This window comes from Bos mutus, chromosome 2, assembly GCF_027580195.1.
Source record: "Bos mutus isolate GX-2022 chromosome 2, NWIPB_WYAK_1.1, whole genome shotgun sequence".
Taxonomy (NCBI): domain Eukaryota; kingdom Metazoa; phylum Chordata; class Mammalia; order Artiodactyla; family Bovidae; genus Bos; species Bos mutus.
The window spans coordinates 104,401,971-104,421,472 of NC_091618.1; the positions used below are offsets into that span (position 1 = coordinate 104,401,971).

Consider the following 19,502-nt stretch of genomic DNA (forward strand, 5'->3'; position numbering starts at 1 on the left):
AAGAGGAAAAATGGATGGTCCCCTTCCCCATCTTAAAAATACAAACCAAACAAATGTACATACCTCCTCTGTTTCATCCACACTCGGGGATTTCACCATACAAGAAGCTGGCCTCTCCTGGATGTGCGCGAGGTCCTGGGGGGAACTCTGAGACCCTGGCATTGGAGGCAGTGGAGCACGCCTCTTCTTGGGGGCATCCGACGGCAGGGTGTTTGAAATATACTGTTTGGAAATGGTATTGCTCTTTGTAAAAGTTGGCCGGTGCTTGCTTACTAGAGGAGTCGCGGGGGCGCTGACAGTCTAATACAGAATGAAAAGGCAAAATCTACAGGTAATTCCATGGTAAAAAGCACACGCAGTTAAAAACAGATTAGAAGAGTCTTATAAAATACTACATAAGAAAATACGTACTTGCTCCCGCTTTTTCTTACTGCGTTGAAATAAGCTGAAAAACCCTTTACTTTCTTTATCCTTCATAAGGTCTAGGTTTTGTGATATTTGGCAGGACTCTAAAACAGAAAAAAAGCACCTTACTTTTGTTCACAGAGTTATATGTTCACCTCTGAGGTTTCTCTCGATTACTTTTCCTTGATAACTATTTAATGATAAAAGCTACTAGCTATGATCTACTATAAACCAGGCACTCTGCTAGGCACCTCATATTTTAATTGACTCTCAAAGCAGCAAGCACATTTAGTATTATTGTTCCTGTTCCACAGTAGGGAAAACTGAAGCTTAAAGAAACTAAGATACATACTTGGGGCAAAGGTCAGGAAATGACAGAGCTAGGACATAAACCCATTTTGTAGTGACTCAGAGTGTGTTTTACACACAACTATCAACATTTTAGAAATAAAAAGGACACTTTTTACTTTTAAAAGGATGTTGTAAAAAGGATGTTGTTATCATACAGTTTGTATCTTTGTTGATTTTGAATTATACTTTTTTGTCTCAGCTAAACTATCATAAAGTATTTAATTCTCCAAAGCATGATTCATTATAATTACTTCAGTTCAGTTCAGTCGCTCAGTCGTGTCTGACTTTTTGCAACCCCATGAATCGCAGCACGCCAGGCCTCCCTGTCCATCAAATTACTTAGCACTCTGTTAAATGTTTTAAAATTTTTATTTCTGTAATCCAGGGGTTCTCAACTGAGGGTGGTTTTGCACATACAAACACACACACACATTCACCCGAAGACATTTAACAATGTCTAGGGACAATTTTTCTTCCCTGGAGAATCCCAGGGACGGAGGAGCCTAGTGGACTGTCGTCTCTGGGGTCGCACAGAGTCGGACACGACTGAAGCAACTTAGCAGCAGTAACAGTAGGGACAATTTTGGTTGCCACGACTGAGTTAGGGTGAAGAGAATGTGCTGTTGGGATCTACTGGATACAGGCTAGTGATGCTGCTAAATAATACTCTAAAGCACAAGACAACAATAATACTCTAAAGCAAACAGCAAAGAATTATCCAGCCCCAAATGTCAATAGTGCCGAAATTAAACCATATTTTAATCAGAATGGCAAATGTCAAATCTTGATGTTGCATAGGTAACATTTCATTTTCTAAACAGTATTTTCTAATGTCAACTGAAAGGGCTTACAAACAACAAATCCAGTACCCCCAAGTCACCCTGGCCCAGATTGTTTCTAAATCCCATTTCCCACTAAAAGGAACCATCTCAGGAACCAATCTGACACAGTTTCTCCGGGCCACAGTCAGGACAATTTGGACATCGTAAGAATAACTCAATAAAGTGAAACATAGCACACATGTTTAATTCCATAAATTCATAACAATACTAAAAAGTAACTGATTCTCATTGGCCATTATTTTTAAAATTAAGGGAATCACATTTTATCCTGCGTTTTCTGAATGAATTCTATTGAGAGAGAATAGCTGACATAGGAAAACTGGCTTTTTTTAGAAATATCTCAACTACTAATAGGAATATTTGTTACAGATTATAATGTTTTATAACTCTTAATTAACTAAGACATGTGCAGTGATGTTCACAGCAGCACTGCCAACAATACATAAGACATGGAAATAACCTACATGTCCATCGACAGATGAGTAGATAAATAAGACGTGGTATACACACACAGTGGAATACTACTCATCCCCCCAAAACAATGAAACAATGCCATTGGCAGGAACATGGATGGACCTAGAGATTTTCATACTAAGACAGAAAGAGAAATACAAATACCATATGCTATCATTTATACATGGAATCTAAACTATGACATAAACGAATCTATCTATGAAACGGACCAAGAGACACAGAGGACAGACGTGCGGTTGCCAAGGAGAAGGCAGGGGTGGGGAAGGAATGGAGTGGCAGCTGGGGTACAAGCTATCATATGTAGATAGGATGGCTAAGCGACAAGGTTCTACTGGATAGCACAGAGAACTATATTCACCGTCTTGTGATAAACCATAGTGGAAAAGAATGTTAAAAAGAATTATATATATGTATAACTGAATCACTTTGCTGTAGAGTGATATATCAACTATACTTCAATTTAAAAAGATACTGGCAATGATTATTGATGGCTAACATCAATAAAGGTAACTTGTTATTACATGTCTGTTAATGGAAATACATGATACAACCCATGAAATATTCTTATCAAAAATACCTCCCCCAAATCTGATCAAGTCTGTAGATTTAACAATCAATTTACAGGAAATAGAGGATAAAGGAACATGTTAAGTGGCACCACAGGATGCAATCAGCCAAATTCTGAATGTGGAAAACACCATAAGACAAATGACCTGGTTTCTTCAACAAATAAGTTGCAGATTTTAAAAAGAGAGACAGCAGTGGGCATTTATACATTTTAAAAACCTCTCTCATGTGAAACACATATGAGTTTTATGGCAAATCACAATATAATCTCTGTGACATTGGAGACAAAGTACTATAAGTTGAAATGTGCGGGATATATCCATAGCAGAATTTAGAGCTCAATGATAGTCTTAAATACATAGTCTTTTCTAGTCTTCTTATTTAAAGAAAAAGTTTCAAAAATTAAATAATTTATGACAAAGTAGGAGTTATTCCAGGAAAGCAAAGATAGTTAACACCAATAAATATATTAATGCAATATGCCTCAATAAGACATAAAGGAGAACTATATTTCACAAATTAAAACTTCATAAATCTGATGCTTCAAATATTAAATAAGCACTATGTATTCTGTACAATGAGTTTACTGACAATGCTAGCAACTAACAATAATAGGATTGTGGACAGCATTTTATGGTCACAAATTTTTTCACATGCCTAATTCATTCTTTAGAACAATCCTGGGAGGTAGGTGTCACAAGCTACCTGAGCTATTCTGAGCCCTTGTTATAAATTGGGGACTGTAAAAAATTGAAAGGCCTGGGTGACGATGACTAGAGAGTTTGAATAACTTGCACCAAAACAAATAGACATTAAACACTAGAATTGAATCCAGTACCCATTTAAAGATGATGTGCAATACCTCTGACTTCTTTTTTTAAGAAATGCTACTATTTCATTTTAAGATAGACTCCTCCACTAGTTGAATGTAGATATACAATTAAATTTCATTGGAACAGTGAATAGCAAGTTCACATGGCGGTGCAGCGCAATAACTATAACCAGAGTACTCACGTAGTTATTTTTGGCAAAGTAATTTCCAGGCATCCTCAACAGTGGTTAATTCCTAAGTCTTCACTTAAAGCTCAATTTCAAAAAAAAAAAAGCTCAATTTCAGGGATCACTACAAGTCAGTGTTAAACAGCAGGACAAACAAGGACTTGAGCTTATTTAGAAAAGCAACTTAAATACTGTAGTTTCCTGTTTCTCAAAGCGAGGCTGTAAATAATTGCACACAAAGTTCTAAGCCTTCTGATCTTATCAGACAAAATAAGGAGGCAGGAGCATTTACAACATTTGGATTGAGCTTGTAGATTCTGACACTGTAAAAGGAGCTTTTTACATTTTCCTGTTACAATCTCTTAAGATTATATTCACAACATTTAATACTCTGCATAAACCACATACTTTTTTGGCTGGAGGGGATATTAGAAATCAGCGCATTCAACAGCTTCAAAACGAGGCCAATAAGATTATGGAATGTGCTTTGGGTTATGTATGTAGAGAGTGGCAAAGTTAGGAGTGAAAGCCATGTACAAGTAACAGAATGCTGTTGCTGGAAAGAATCAAGAGAACATTTTTTTCTCTTGATTATCATAAAAGTGGGAGGTGAGATCCAGACAAATAAAGTCATTTGCCTGATCAGCTTGCCAGATGAGCTTAGTAGCTAAGGCAATATCAGGATTAACATGCCTATCTTCTGATTATTAGCCAGTATACACTTTACACGGAGAAGGCAATGGCACCCCACTCCAGTACTCTTGCCTGGAAAATCCTATGGATGGAGGAGCCTGGTAGGCTGCAGTTCATGGGGTCACTAAGGGTCGGACACGACTGAGCGACTTCACTTTCACTTTTCACTTTCATGCATTGGAGAAGGAAATGGCAACCCACTCCCGTGTTCTTGCCTGGAGAATCCCAGGGACAGGGGAGCCTGGTGGGCTGCCATCTATGGGGTCGCACAGAGTCGGACACGACTGAAATGACTTAGCAGCATACACTTTATAATCATAAGAATTTTCAACTCCTTTGATTAGTCTAGTCTTCATGATAGCCACTAGAAATAAATAAGTACACTATTACTTATGTGGGCTTAATTCTTGGAATCGAGAGGTTCATTGTGTTATAAAAAAATTCTAAATGGTGAAGAAAGAAGATTTCAGTAATTTAATAACACTTAATGTATATAGTTTATTAAGTTTTTTTAGTAGGGGGTAATTATTACAATAATCAATTATCTGAACCTATTTTTTAATGGGGAAAAGATTTCCAGACTTTATTATTATTGGATAATTTTTAATAAAGTTTTCTGCTATGAAAGTAATATATTTCCATTATAAAATTCTATAATATAAAGAAAAGAAGGATGAAAAATGTCACTCATAGTCCTACCACCCAAAGGTATCCACACTTAAAATTTTTATATATTCATTTTCAGAAATTTCATGTAAAATTTTTTTAAAATATACTAAACATTAAAGAGCTTTAAAAGCTGATTTTAGCATAAGCACTTTCCATATTATTACAAAATATTCACAAGCAATTTAAATTTGCAAACATTGCCTATAATGAATATACCCTTAATAGTCTGAATAACTATTTCAAAAGAAATAATTTGGGACCCTTCTTGAAACCACCAAGCTTTCAGTGTATGTACCCAATAAAGGCCCAAGCAAAATCACTTTTTCTTGTCTGAGAGTGAAGGATATGTTTTTCTCATTCTTAATGTGATGTTAATTTTCAAATAGTTATTGAAATGTAATTATTGTATTAAATTCAGGAATCAAGGTGGGAGCTTATAAACTATTTTTCAGAAATAAAACCCAAAGATTTTCTAAATTAAAATCTCTTACAAAATGTATATATTAATAGTCTTAAGAAGATAGGTAATATTATCAGCTTGGTTAGTTAGTGTTAGTCACTCAGTCATGTCCAACTCTTTGCAATCCCGTGGACTATAGTCCGCTAGGCTACTCTGTCCATGGAATTCTCCAGGCAAGAGTACTGGCATGGAAAGCCATTCCCTTATACTGGCATGGATAGCCATTCCCTTCTCCAGGAGATCTTCCCAATCCAGGGATCGAACCCAGATCTCCAGATTCTTTACCATCTAAGCCACCAGAAAAGTTCCATGAGCAGTTTTTATAATTTACCCAATAGAAATAGAGATTTCATATTATAATCTTTCTACAGATTCATATATCTTACCTTGTAAAGATGACTTGTTGAAGGCAGTAACAGAAGTGGCTACAGAAGGAGGGAGTAAAAGAGGGTAACTTGACTGTAAAGATAATGTCTGTTCAAGTATAAAACATCACTGAGTTGAAACATTTGTCTATGAGTTATTTAAAGCCACAATCTCAAGTTGAAGTTCTCTACACAGAGACGATGTAAGTAATCATTCTTCACAAAGCTTTTATTACTCCTAATAAAACAGATTTGTGTTGAATAAAGAAACTTGCATTTATCTATTAGATATCATAGAAACCAACATTATCTAAAATCTCCAAGTTTTAATACATTATATCTATAGATTTATACTCCAAGTTATCCTATTTTGAAGACTTTTGTTAACTAGACTGACTCATTTTATAAGCTAATTGATTTTGGGTGCTGAACTTAGAAAAATATTTGTCAATATATTCCTAAATTTGAAAGAAAATTAAGACTCAGACACAACCATGGTGAGTCTCCCACAGTACAGTTGGATTTTTTTACCATCTGAGCCACCAGGGAAGCCCATGAATAAGGGAGTAGGGTGGCCTATCCCTTCTCCAGGGGATCTTCCTGACCCAGGAATCAAACCAGGGTCTCCTGCATTGCAGGCGGATTCTTTACCAGCTGGGCTACCAGGGATGCCCTAAATATTCAAAGGTAGATGGAAAAGTGTAAAATGTAAATGACAGCTAAGAAAGACAAATTTTTATTCCAATTTTAATAACTGAACTCAAGTTAAATTTTATTACATTTAGTTTTCTCTTTTTATTTCCAATGACATGTACTGACTTTACTACAGGATTCTTTATGAATTTGAGAATACTTATACATAAACACAAAACATGCATACATATGCACATCCTGTCAAATGAACAACATGAAAAGTCTTACTTACCTTTGCTGACATCGATGGCATATAATTCCCTCAGTCCCAGTTCATTAAGAGATTTTGTCAAGTCAAGGGGCTCCTGAGACTGATAGTCCTTCAATAACTGTGTGTGTAATGGATCAAACTCACATTTGCTGCATATAATGGCGATAAGTTCTTGAAGAGGTGCATGTGGGCTAACTCTTACTATTGTCTTCTGCGTTTTCTTAAAATTGATCACTACTCTCACAGTTTTCTGAAACACAGATTAAAGCCAGAGTTACACCATAATTTACTGGGTTTTTTTTTTTCCAAGATAATAAGAACCTTCATTTTATTGTGTAAGAATCCTTCTTCTATAGCCAAGTTCAATAATATAGGTAACATTAAGAATTAAAGTGAATAACATGATGATATACAAGTACTGTGACCTTATTTTTAACTTATGGTGTTTCTGGTGGAAGTAAGTGGCCTGAATTTCCATCCTGAGATTTGGAGAAGATTGGAGGCGTTTTCTAGAATAGTCTTTGTAGCACTGCTGTTGCTGCTAAGTCACTTCAGTCATGTCCGACTCTGTGTGACCCCATAGACGGCAGCCCACCAGGCTCCCCGTCCCTAGGATTCTCCAGGCAAGAACACTGGATTTGTAGTACTAGAATGTCATAAATTTCTGTCTCATACTTCAGACTTTAACCGAAGCCCCAGTTCTATTCCTGTATCTCTAGCACCCTCACATTGCATAATATGAAATTACCATAGTTTACTGACCATCTTTCTCCAGTGATGTCCAGAACAATGAGATAATCTATGGAAAATTATGTGTTGGAACAAATACAACATACAGTATTTTCTACTTTGTGGTAAAATCTTCATTTTGATTAATGTTACTTCCTAAATCCAAACCAGATGCTTTGAAAAAGGTTGCTTATTAAGTAATCTAGATTAAATTCATAACTCTTATAAAGTATTAAGTCGGAGAAGGCAATGGCACCCCACTCCAGTACTTTTGCCTGGAAAATTCCATGGATGGAGGAGGCTGGTGGGTTGCAGTCCATGGGGTTGCTAGAGTCGGACATGACTGAGCGACTTCCCTTTCACTTTTCACTTTCATGCATTGGAGAAGGAAATGGCAACCCACTCCAATGTTCTTGCCTGGAGAATCCCAGGGACGGGTGAGCCTGGTGGGCTACCGTCTATGGGGTCGCATAGAGTCGGACACGACTGAAGCAACTTAGCAGGAGCAGCAGCAGCACACGCTAATAAAAGTAATGCTCAAAATTCTCCAAGCCAGGCTTCAGCAATATGTGAACCGTGAACTTCCTGATGTTCAAGCTGGTTTTAGAAAAGGCAGAGGAACCAGAGATCAAATTGCCAACATTCGCTGGATCATGGAAAAAGCAAGAGAGTTCCAGAAAAACATCTATTTCTGCTTTACTGACTATGCCAAAGCCTTTGACTGTGTGGATCACAATAAACTGTGGAAAATTCTGAAAGAGATGGGAATACCAGACCACCTGACCTGCCTCTTGAGAAATTTGTATGCAGGTCAGGAAGCAACAGTTAGAACTGGACATGGAACAACAGACTGGTTCCAAATAGGAAATGGAGTTCGTCAAGGCTGTATATTGTCACCCTGTTTATTTAACTTATATGCAGAGTACATCATGAGAAACGCTGGACTGGAAGAAACACAAGCTGGAATCAAGATTGCTGGGAGAAATATCAATAACCTCAGATATACAGATGACAACACCCTTATGGCAGAAAGTGAAGAGGAACTAAAAAGCCTCTTGATGAAAGTGAAAGTGGAGAGTGAAAAAGTTGGCTTAAAGCTCAACATTCAGAAAATGAAGATCATGGCTTCTGGTCCCATTACTTCATGGGAAATAGATGGGGAAACAGTGGAAACAGTGTCAGAGTTTATTTTTCTGGGCTCCAAAATCACTACAGATGGTGACTGCAGCCATGAAATTAAAAGACGCTTACTCCTTGGAAAGAAAGTTATGACCAACCTAGATAGCATATTCAAAAGCAGAGACATTACTTTGCCAACAAAGGTTCGTCTAGTCAAGGCTATGGTTTTTCCTGTGGTCATTATGGATGTGAGAGTTGGACTGTGAAGAAGGCTGAGCGCCGAAGAATTGATGCTTTTGAACTGTGGTGTTGGAGAAGACTCTTGAGAGTCCCTTGGACTGCAAGGAGATCCAACCAGTCCATTCTGAAGGAGATCAGCCCTGGGATTCCTTTGGAAGGACTGATGCTGAAGCTGAAACTCCAGTACTTGGCCACCTCATGCAAAGAGTTGACTCATTGGAAAAGACTCTGATGCTGGGAGGGATTGGGGGCAGGAGGAGAAGGGGACGGCAGAGGATGAGATGGCTGGATGGCATCACTGACTCGATGGACGTGAGTCTGAGTGAACTCCAGGAGTTGGTGTTGGACAGGGAGGCCTGGCGTGCTGCGATTCATGGGGTCGCAGAGAGTCGGACACGACTGAGCGACTGAACTGATCTGATCTGATTGTTGTCACTACTATTATTAGTACTTTGGTTAATTTTAATATATTAGTAAAGAATAGTATAATAGTCCTCATTTAGATATTTAATACTGCTAACTCAAAGTTACCAAGAAGATTTTAAGCACCTCCGTATTTTAATGCAATTGAATTAAATTTTGTATGTAAATGGAATTTAGAAACATGACCACGTTAAATGAAACTTACAGATTGCAGATCTTTAAAGTTTAACATATATTCCTAAAATACCACATATAGTCAAATCCTACAGCATAAATAATACAATTTCCATCTAGATAAATAGGATACATATCTTTATGGAAAATAGCCCAATATCCTAATATTTAATATTCAATCAAATGTTGTAGAAAGCAAAGGATTTTTAGTATTGTCCATAAAAGGTACCGTTTTTGTTAAAAAAAAAAAAACCTCATAAGAATATGAAGAAAATATGAGAATGTATGTACCCAAGTCATGTGTAAATGAACTAATTTTAAAAATAAACCTTTATATATTTTTTAAAGTTAAAAGTGGTTTATGTTGTTCCTAATGAAAGAGTATTTCTAGAAACCCATTACTTCTACCCCCTGTTTGCTTACGGAAAGAGAACAATTTTATAAAGGAGAACTGATGAATGATATTATCACTATGGTAAAAAATTTTTGCTTAAAATTCATACATTACAGAAAACCGAGCCATCATGCAGCTCAAATTAACAATAATTTATAAGTTAAAAAGTTACAACCACCGCTTACCATGTACAGAGAAGTAAAAAAAATTATTTTAAATTCCTAGAGGAATTTGTATTCAAGAATTCTAAAGCCTTTTAAAAAAAATGTAAAATACTTTTTAAAAGAATAGCTCAAAATATAGATCTTTCATAACTGTCAGATTCTGATACTGTCAAAAAGATCACTTTAGCACATCTAAAATCTAAAGTATTCCCCAAATCCTAGTTAATCCAAAGATAAACAACCAAGTGAATCCTAAGCAAAAAGGTCCAGGAAAACACGATAGCCATACTTACACCGAATTAGACCAGGAAAAGCAAATTTTATTTCATTTACACTGAGCTGCAAAGAATGATTTTAAAACCTAACTTAGTATCATGTCAAAATCTACTATGAAAATCTTACCTCTGGTATTAAAGGTGTAGGTTTCTTCTTATCCAGAATCTTTGGCTTTAAAATTACTTTTTCCACCTCCAACATTCCTATTGGTGTGTTTGGCTTAAATTTAATGGGGTTCTTTTCAGCTGAGAGCAGATCAATTGTGTGACTTGATGGATTTAAGTGATATTGTGCACAGAGGAAAATCAACAAGTCCATCATAGGTTTACTGTAAAACAAGAGTAGTGCTGATCATGGAGCAGTTTCATTACCTGTTCAATTTATTGTTTCAAGCATTTTTTATGGGGCCTCTGGGGAATGGCAACCCACTCAGTACTCTTGCCGGGAGAATTCCATGGACAGAGGACCTGCCGGGCTACAGTCCATGGGATCACAGAGAGTCGGACACAACTGTGTGACTAACCTTCCTTTTTTTCTTATCTTCAGCAGATAAAACAAGCCTACAGAATACTGTGAAAGCTGCTTAAAAAGCTAACTACAAGATATTATATTCAAGCAGACAAAATTATAATAGTTTAAAAATTCTAAGTAGTATTCAAGAAAACTTGGATCCTTGTGTTGGTTTAAAAATTCTGTATATTTTATCTGCCAAATTGTCTTCATATCATAGATTTCAGGAGAAGGAAAAGATCTTCTTTACCCAAAAGCAGTCACTTAACTTAGTAGATGCTCCTTTACAATGTCACTTGGAATATGACCAATCTTTAGCTTACAAATTGGTTCTGATAAGAATACAGTATTGTCACTTTTGGTCTTTAGAAAGCATAGAATCTACATGAGGAAGGCCACAAAATCCTAACGAAAAGTGTCATACAGACTTCTTCAATTCATTCAAACAGCATTTAATATCCCTAGGCATTGGCGACAGGGTACAACTTTATGGCATACCTTCTCTCAGATACCCAAAACACTGCCAGATGGACTAGACTAAGTGTCAGCAAGCTACAGTCTGCAGGTCAAAGTGGGTCCACAGTCTTGTTTTTGTAAATAAAAGCTTATTGGCACACAGCAAAGCTTATTTGTTTATATAATATCCAGGGCTACTTTCGGAGAAGACAATGGCACCCAACTCCAGTACTCTTGCCTGGAAAATCCCATGGATGGGGGAGCCTGGTGGGCTGCAGTCCATGGAGTCGCTAAGAGTCGGACACGACTGAGCGACTTCACTTTCACTTTTCACTTTCATGCATTGGAGAAGGAAACGGCAACCCACTCCAGTGTTCTTGCCTGGAGAATCCCAGGGACAGGGGAGCCTGGTGGGCTGCCATCTATGGGGTCGCACAGAGTCGGACACGACTGAAGCGACTTAGCAGCAGCTTAGCAGCAGGGCTACTTTTGTGTTATAATGACAGATTTGAGTAGATGTGACTGAGACTGTAGGGCCCCCCAAACCTAATACTTTTTTACTAATTGGCTCTTGACAGAAAAAAGTTTAGGAACTCTTATGCTAGACAGTGAAAAAATAACCAAGTAAATGTATGATAAAATTTCAAACAGTGATTAAGTGTTCAACACTAATAGTAATACAGAACCTATTTCTATACAGAATTGCTAATTCGACTTGAGATTCAGAACACTTAATTTTTTGCTTCCCTTTCCACAGATTCCAACTGCTGACACAGACTTGTTTTCATTCACTTCATCTCCCTTCTCTCTCCCACATACAAGCTGTACCCATTATACATATAGCAAGAAAAATAAACAGAATTGTGTGGTCTCAAACTCTTTCTTAATTGTCAGCATTTGAGGAAAGCATACCAAAAAAATCTTTTATATTATGTGCTTTCTGCAAATGTCTGGAGGTCCTAAGCTGTTAGCTCATACTCAAGACTGAGGCAATAAAATACTGTCTAAAAGTCTTATTTTTGTGAACTGAGGTTTACAGGTTGATGGGCTTCACTTGAGGGTAATCAGGTGACCAGCTTCCCCCCACCCCAAAGGTAAGTATAAATGTCAATAAAAGATAATTCTCCAATTTCTTACCTAGATTATGAACAGCTATCAGTCTTTTAGAAACTTGACAGCAAAATGAGACTAAAAAACCTCACTGTTCAGTATGCTATTTTTAATTTAGTACATCTGTTCCCATATGCACCTACCCTCAGTCTCCTAGGTGGAATTCCCAGGTCTGTAGCCTCTCTGGTTCAACGTTTCCAGAGAGGAAGTATCCTGCTGGGGAAGAATTAGTTGTCTGACATTCCGTGGTCCTGAGGTCAAATACTTTATACAGATTTTCAAACCATCCCCTGGGTTCAGCTCCCTACCTCACCCTCAGCTTCTGCAGTTGTTGCCCATTCTTAGGCCATTCCACTTGTTACGGGATAAAGAGGCATTTTTCGTAATGGTGCACTCACTTTTCTCTCTCCCACATACTAGTTGTACCCATTATATATATGCCAAGAAAAATGAATAAATAAAAAATAAGTCCCTCAGTAAAAAAAAAAGAAAGTTCTCTGTAATATGTTTCAGTCCCCCAAATATGTTTCGTATGTCTTTATTAAAGGCTTGTACAGTAATATTTAGGATTTTTATTTCCTTCTCTTGAGCTACCTAGTATGTTCATACATAAATTTTCTATAATTGCCCAAATTTTGGCTTTGGATAGTACACACTCAATTTCATCCAGAGAAAGACTAGCATAAGAGTATTGTTGAAGTTTATTTTTTGGTAACAGTACTCTATGATAGCAATTTGATGCTAAATACCAATTCTAGACTGGAAAATGGTACTTCTTTCCCTGATAGTAAATAAAGTTAAGAAGGATTAGGTAATGTCTAAATAAATACAATATAATTATAAATACAAAATATTTATACAAAATAATTATAAATTACAATAAATTATAAATCCTTATACATATAAGCTGGAAGAGGAGAGAATTTTCAGTGCCAACTCAATGGAGACATGTCCACTGTAGTCTATGAGTAAATGGTATTATGTTCAGATTATATTTTCCTTTCTCTCTCTATATATAAATGTGCGAGTTAATACATGTTAAAAACTCTAAACTTTATACTTCACATCTTTTACTTGTTAAATGTACAGTCCTTCTAGAATCTCTGCCAGAAACACTGAACATTAGCAAGACAAAAACAGTGATTAGTATAAAGTTTTGTTTTTGTTTTGTTAATCTATTTTTATGCTACCATTTTTTATCTATTAGGGAAAAAGATACTTTAAAAACTTTTTAAAGAACAATTTAACACTCTAACTCTTCTGATATGCCTTAATGAATTATTGTATTTTTATCTGTGATATGCAAATTTTATTCCTTTAGTCAAAGTGGTCACCTATAATTTGCACACTATACCAGATTTCACAGCAAAAAAAGTTGCATGGTGACTAGAACTTTTGAATTCACTGCCTAAATATTTTCTAATAAACAACTCTTGGAAAAGCAACTAAAAGTTACAGATCTTCTTTATGACCTTATTCTCTCATTCTATAATTACAGCTTCAACTTTTACTTAATTCCAGAGGCCAATTCTCTCTAGAAAATATTTGTGGGCAGATAATAAAAGCAAAAGATCAGTAAGTTCTGTAACAGACAAAAATACACAGGGATTTGATACTGCCTGCAAATTCAGCAGTGGCCACAAGACTGGAAAAGGTCAGTTTTCATTCCAATCCCAAAGAAAGGCAATGCCGAAGAATGCTCAAACTACCACACAATTGCACTCATCTCACACGCTAGTAAAGTAATGCTCAAAATTCTCCATGCCAAGCTTCAGCAATACGTGAACCATGAACTTCCAGATGTTCAAGCTGGTTTAAGAAAAGGCAGAGGAACCAGAGATCAAACTGCCAACATCCGCTGGATCATAGAAAAAGCAAGAGACTTCCAAAAAAACATCTATTTCTGCTTTATTGACTATGTCAAAGTCTTTGACTGTGTGGATCACAATAAACTGTGGAAAATTCTGAAAGAGATGGGAATACCAGACCACCTGACCTGCCTCTTGAGAAACCTATATCAGGTCAGGAAGCAACAGTTAGAACTGGACATGGAACAACAGACTGGTTCCAAATAGGAAATGGAGTACGTCAAGGCTGTATATTGTCACCCTGCTTATTTAACTTCTATGCAGAGTATATCATGAGAAACGCTGGACTGGAAGAAGCATAAGCTGGAATCAAGATTGTCGGGAGAAATAGCAATAGCCTCACATATGCAGATGACTCCACCCTTATGGCAGAAAGTGAAGAGGAACTAAAAAGCCTCTTGATGAAAGTGAAAGAGGAGAGTGGAAAAGTTGGCTTAAAGCTCAACATTCAGAAAACTAAGATCATGGCATCTGGTCCCATCACTTCGTGGGAAATAGATGGGGAAACAATGGAAACAGTGTCAGACTTAATTTTTTGGGCTCCAAAATCACTGCAGATGGTGACTGCAGCCATGAAATTAAAAGACGCTTACTCCTTGGAAGGAAAGTTATGACCAACCTAGACAGCATATTCAAAAGCAGAGACACTACTTTACCAAAAAAGATCCGTCTAGTCAAGGCTATGGTTTTTCCAGTGGTCATATATGGATGTGAGAGTTGGACTGTGAAGAAAGCTGAGTGCCAAAGAATTGAAGCTTTTGAAACTGTGGTGTTGGAGAAGACTCTTGAGAGTCCCTCGGATTGCAAGGAGATCCAACCAGTCCATCCTAAAGGATGTTCATTGGAACACACCAGTCCTGGGTGTTCATTGGAAGGACTGATGCTGAAGCTGAAACTCCAGTACTTTCACCACCTCATGCGAAGAGCTGACTCATTGGAAAAGACCCTGGTGCTGGGAGGGATTGTGGGCAGAAGAAGAGGATGACAGAGGATGAGATGGCTGGATGGCATCACCGACTTGATGGACATGAATTTGAGTGAACTCCGGGAGTTGGTGATGGACAGAGAGGCCTGGTGTGCTCTGATTCATGGGGTTGCAAAGAGTTGGACATGACTGAGCAACTGAACTAACTATACCTAAATGTGAACTCCTCTCTAGCAGCTCCACCTCTTATCAGACTTTCTTTCCAGGACCTAATACAACACAGGTCAGCGTCACTGAATGAGGAATTTATAGGAGCCAATGATTATTTATCTCTTAGGTAATTCTGCTTAAATATCCATGAGCTCAAACATACAGCAGACAATATGCATTTGAGGTGGCTGTTCACTGTCTGATGCATGAAAAGGTGAAACTGTCAAAAGGCGACTCACATGCTTAAAAAAAAAACCACAGAGGTGAGAAAGCAGTTTTGATTTTTGTTTCTTAATTAACAAACTTGACTACTAGCCTTGTTGCATCTAAAGACAGTACACTTAACATAGAAATGGGGTGTAAGCATTAACTGAACTGAAGACTTCATCCAAAATCAGCCTCAGATCAGTTTGACTGCTTGAAGTATTTAATTAAAGGCTCAGCATTTGGCCCTAAAAGCACAGAAGAGATAACCCTGACCTAGCCAATTCTGAGGGTGGGAATTACTGACCATCTGGTTCTACCTTAAAGGAGCTGTAACACAATAAAAGCAGGACACTAACTTTAAATAGCCCTGCACACAGTGGGACTGCTTTAAGGATTAACTAGTCACAAAGTGCTCCCCTAGAAAACAAAATCCTCTCTTGAGGATAGTTTAGAATTATCCACCCAAATGCCAAGTTACTTCTACCAAAAACAACAGTTTTAGTTTGATGGTAATTATCCTAAGCTGATGTACCTAACAACTGTTGGCTGAAAGGTCTAAGCACGTGATCACCATAGTAAGGACACTTCTTTTCCTATTTGCTAAGGTGGGAGCACGTGCCAGCAGTCTACCCGAAACCCAAGCCAAATAACTGAATGTTGAATAGGATTGGCTGAATTTGATCACCACTTCTTCATTCAAACAAGAAACTGTCTTTTCCTCCTCTATATCACCATATTACTTTGAATTTTGGCTTATTATTGAACAAAGTCTGCTTTGCACTATTATTTATAGATTTTTTTTTAAATCTTGTAAAATAATGACTTTCTAGAGAGGGAATTAAAAAAAAAAAAAAAACTTAAAAAAAAAACTCTTCTTTGAACCAGAAGAAATCCTTATGAGATTTCCCACTCCATTTTGAAATAACAATTCTTTGTATTAATTTCATATCTAGTATCTCCTTTGAGTTCACAACCACGGCAAAAGCTACTTGCACTTTATGAATGAAGAAACTGTGGTTAGAAAAGTGACATAAACAGATTACAAACAACATAAATAGAATTGGCTGCAGTCAGAGTGAAAATGTCCTGACTCCTAATCCAGCTACACTTTAGCCTCAGGATCACATGCAAGACTCAGAGCAGATGGCTTGCAACAGCTTTTATGCTATCTACTGCAGTTTTACTTCAAAGATTGATGGCATCACTAAATAACTCCCTGAAATCCTCCAATGACCCTTCCTGCATTTATGGTACATATGAAGGGTAATCTTGTCCTAGTTTTATTACCTGCTAGATAAAAGAAGACTTCTGCTTTGAGATTTTAAAGATCCACTTAGGTATTAAAAATGAAAGTCAGGATTCACCAAAGAGCTTTCAGATCAGCTCCAACAACTACCTAGGTGAATTTCCAAATCCTGCTGCTGCTGCTAAGTCACTTCAGTCGTGTCCAAGGGCTGTTACACTTAAATAATTTAACAGTTAAAACTACAACTTTTATTTAGCAGCTGTAGTTGAATAAGTATCTAAATCAAAATTTAGAGCTTTCTTATGGAGCTCAGTGTAAATGACCCTGATGCTGGGAAAGATCAAGGCCAAGAGGAAAAGGGGGTGATAGAGGATGAGACAATTGTGGATGGCATCACTGACTCAATGGACACGAGTCAATGCTGCACGCCAGGCTTCCCTGCCCCTCACCAACTCCCAGAGCCTATTCAAACTCAAGGTCATCAAGTTGTGATGCCATCCAACCATCTCATCCCCTGTCGTCCCCTACTCCTCCTGCCTTCAATCTTTCCCAGCATCAGGGTCTTTACCAATCAGTCGGTTCTTCGCATCAGGCGGCCTAAGTATTAGCGTTTCAGCTTCAGCATCAGTCCTTCCAATGAATATTCAGGACTGATTTCCTTTAGGATGGACTGGTTAGATCTCCTTGCAGTCCAAGGGACTCTCAAGAGTCTTCTCCAACACTACAGTTCAAAAGCATCAACTCTTTGGCGCTCAGGTTTCTTAATAGTCCAATTCTCACATCCATACATGACTACTGGAAAAACCATAGCTTTGACTAGACGGACCTTTGTTGGTTATGTCTCTGCTTTTTAACATGCTGTCTAGGTTGGTCATAACTTTTCTTCCAAGGAGCAAGCATCTTTTAATTTCATGGCTGCAGTCACCATCTGCAGTGATTTTGGAGCCCAAAAATAGTCTCTTACTGCTTCCATTGTTTCCCCATCTATCTGCCATGAAGTGATGGGACCGGAAGCCGTGAACAACAACAAATGGAGCTCAATGTGGTTATGCCACGCAACAGATTTTCAGCAGTGTGTTTTTGAAATCCATCACCCTATCATATAATGTATTTACTACACATCTGTCATTTGACAGTTTTCAGTAAATATAAGAATGATTCTGAAATTCTGAAGTTCTTCTGAGATCCATACCACTTGCTGTATTACTGGTTTAGGTGTGGGAGGTAAGCAAAACTGACCCACATTAATCCAGTGAAAGCTTGTCATTTTTTATAGTCTACTTTCTTCCAGTAGATGGCACTGCAGTTCATGTAAAACACTCCTGAGTTAGTTCTCTGACCCACCGGGTACCAGTCAAAACTCTGCTCACAAAGGTCAGACATACGAGGTGACTTGCTTGAGGTCACATAGCAAGTTATGGAATAAACTGTAGAGCCTGAGACTTCTAACTTCAAGTTCCATGCTTTCTTTATTTGTGTTTTCATCCCTGATATTCTAAGATTTGCTCACATCAAAACAAATCCCTATTTATAGTATTCAGGACATAAAACAATACAAATTATAGGAGAGAGAATAGGCTAAGACATAGAGTGCTCTCCCTGTAGGCCAACAAAGAGAGTTAATATCAGTCATTTATCAAATTTCCAAATTAAAACTGCTTTTAAAATGTCCCCAGAGAAAAAGGGAAAAATATGTATTCAATGAGAATGACACCCGACTATAAAGCAAGGACACAGAGTGACGTACAAACATACCTGCACATTTCCATCAGCGTTTAACCTATAAGCTCATTTTCATTAAAAATTAACTTTTGCCAAACACTAGTAGATACCACCACATGTGCTATTGCATAGCATGGCATTTTCTGAGGCGCTTAGCCCTACACAGCTTGCCTCTAACAACAATATTCTTTAATGCTCACTTTTAGCAAGGCCCAGAGCTGCTTTGCCTGGTGAAAGATTATTTACTTGACCTGCATACACACACACACACACAGATATATATGTATGTATGCATGCATATACACACACACACATACATACACATATACCTGTACTTCCTTCCTTCAATCCAATCATCTGTAATAACAGGACAAACAGAAATGCCCAAAGTTTTTATGCTGCTACTCAGCTATCTTCAATGTAAGCCAAGGATCACAAAGGCAGGATGACAGATACTGGGTGACTTTTGGTCACTAAAGAGGCAGTATCACTAAGCTCTGATACCAAAAGACTGGTAAGCCTGTACAGATAGCTCCTAACCTGATTCAGGATAACAAGTTTTTAGTTTGCCCTTGAGCATAAGTCTATTACCATCTCCAACTTTATTGTGTTCCCTAATATGAATAAGCTCTTCCGTGAAAAATCAATGTACAAACAAGTGTATTCTAAGATAATGTTGTCTGTTACATCCTCAAAAATGGGCCTTTGAGCATACCTCTGCATGCGCTGTATGAGAACAGAGGGGAACTTTCTAAAGAACCTCCCCAAGAATACATTTTGAGAAGCACCAATTTTTCTGAAAAGTTAAATGAAGCATAAGTTTCTAAATATTTATTTCAGGCTTATATTGACATTATTCTTCAAAGGAAATATATATAAGTAACACCACTGAAATATACAATACAAAGAATATTTAGACAAATTAAGAAAAATGTCAAAATATTAAAAATATTAGAGAGCTCCTTCATAGTGACATAAGCAGCTTTGATTTATTAATTGC

The 19,502-nt window shown here is 37.4% G+C and overlaps 1 protein-coding gene across 9 annotated transcripts in view; it reads right to left on the reverse strand.

The window, feature by feature from the left end:
• Nucleotides 1-19,502, reverse strand: part of COBLL1 (cordon-bleu WH2 repeat protein like 1) — a 167,780-nt gene that overhangs the window by 44,987 nt on the left and 103,291 nt on the right. For 7 of the 9 annotated variants that reach the window (XM_070357731.1, XM_070357723.1, XM_070357710.1 and 4 more), the window contains exons 4-8: nucleotides 10,375-10,576; nucleotides 6,751-6,979; nucleotides 5,847-5,885; nucleotides 412-509; nucleotides 64-300 (exon numbers count right to left, since the gene is read on the reverse strand). In XM_070357731.1, the coding sequence (XP_070213832.1) occupies nucleotides 64-300; nucleotides 412-509; nucleotides 5,847-5,885; nucleotides 6,751-6,979; nucleotides 10,375-10,576 (805 nt within the window). The remainder of the gene's footprint in view (nucleotides 1-63; nucleotides 301-411; nucleotides 510-5,846; nucleotides 5,886-6,750; nucleotides 6,980-10,374; nucleotides 10,577-19,502) is intronic. The other 2 variants (XM_070357770.1, XM_070357740.1) reach the window with 1 other exon arrangement.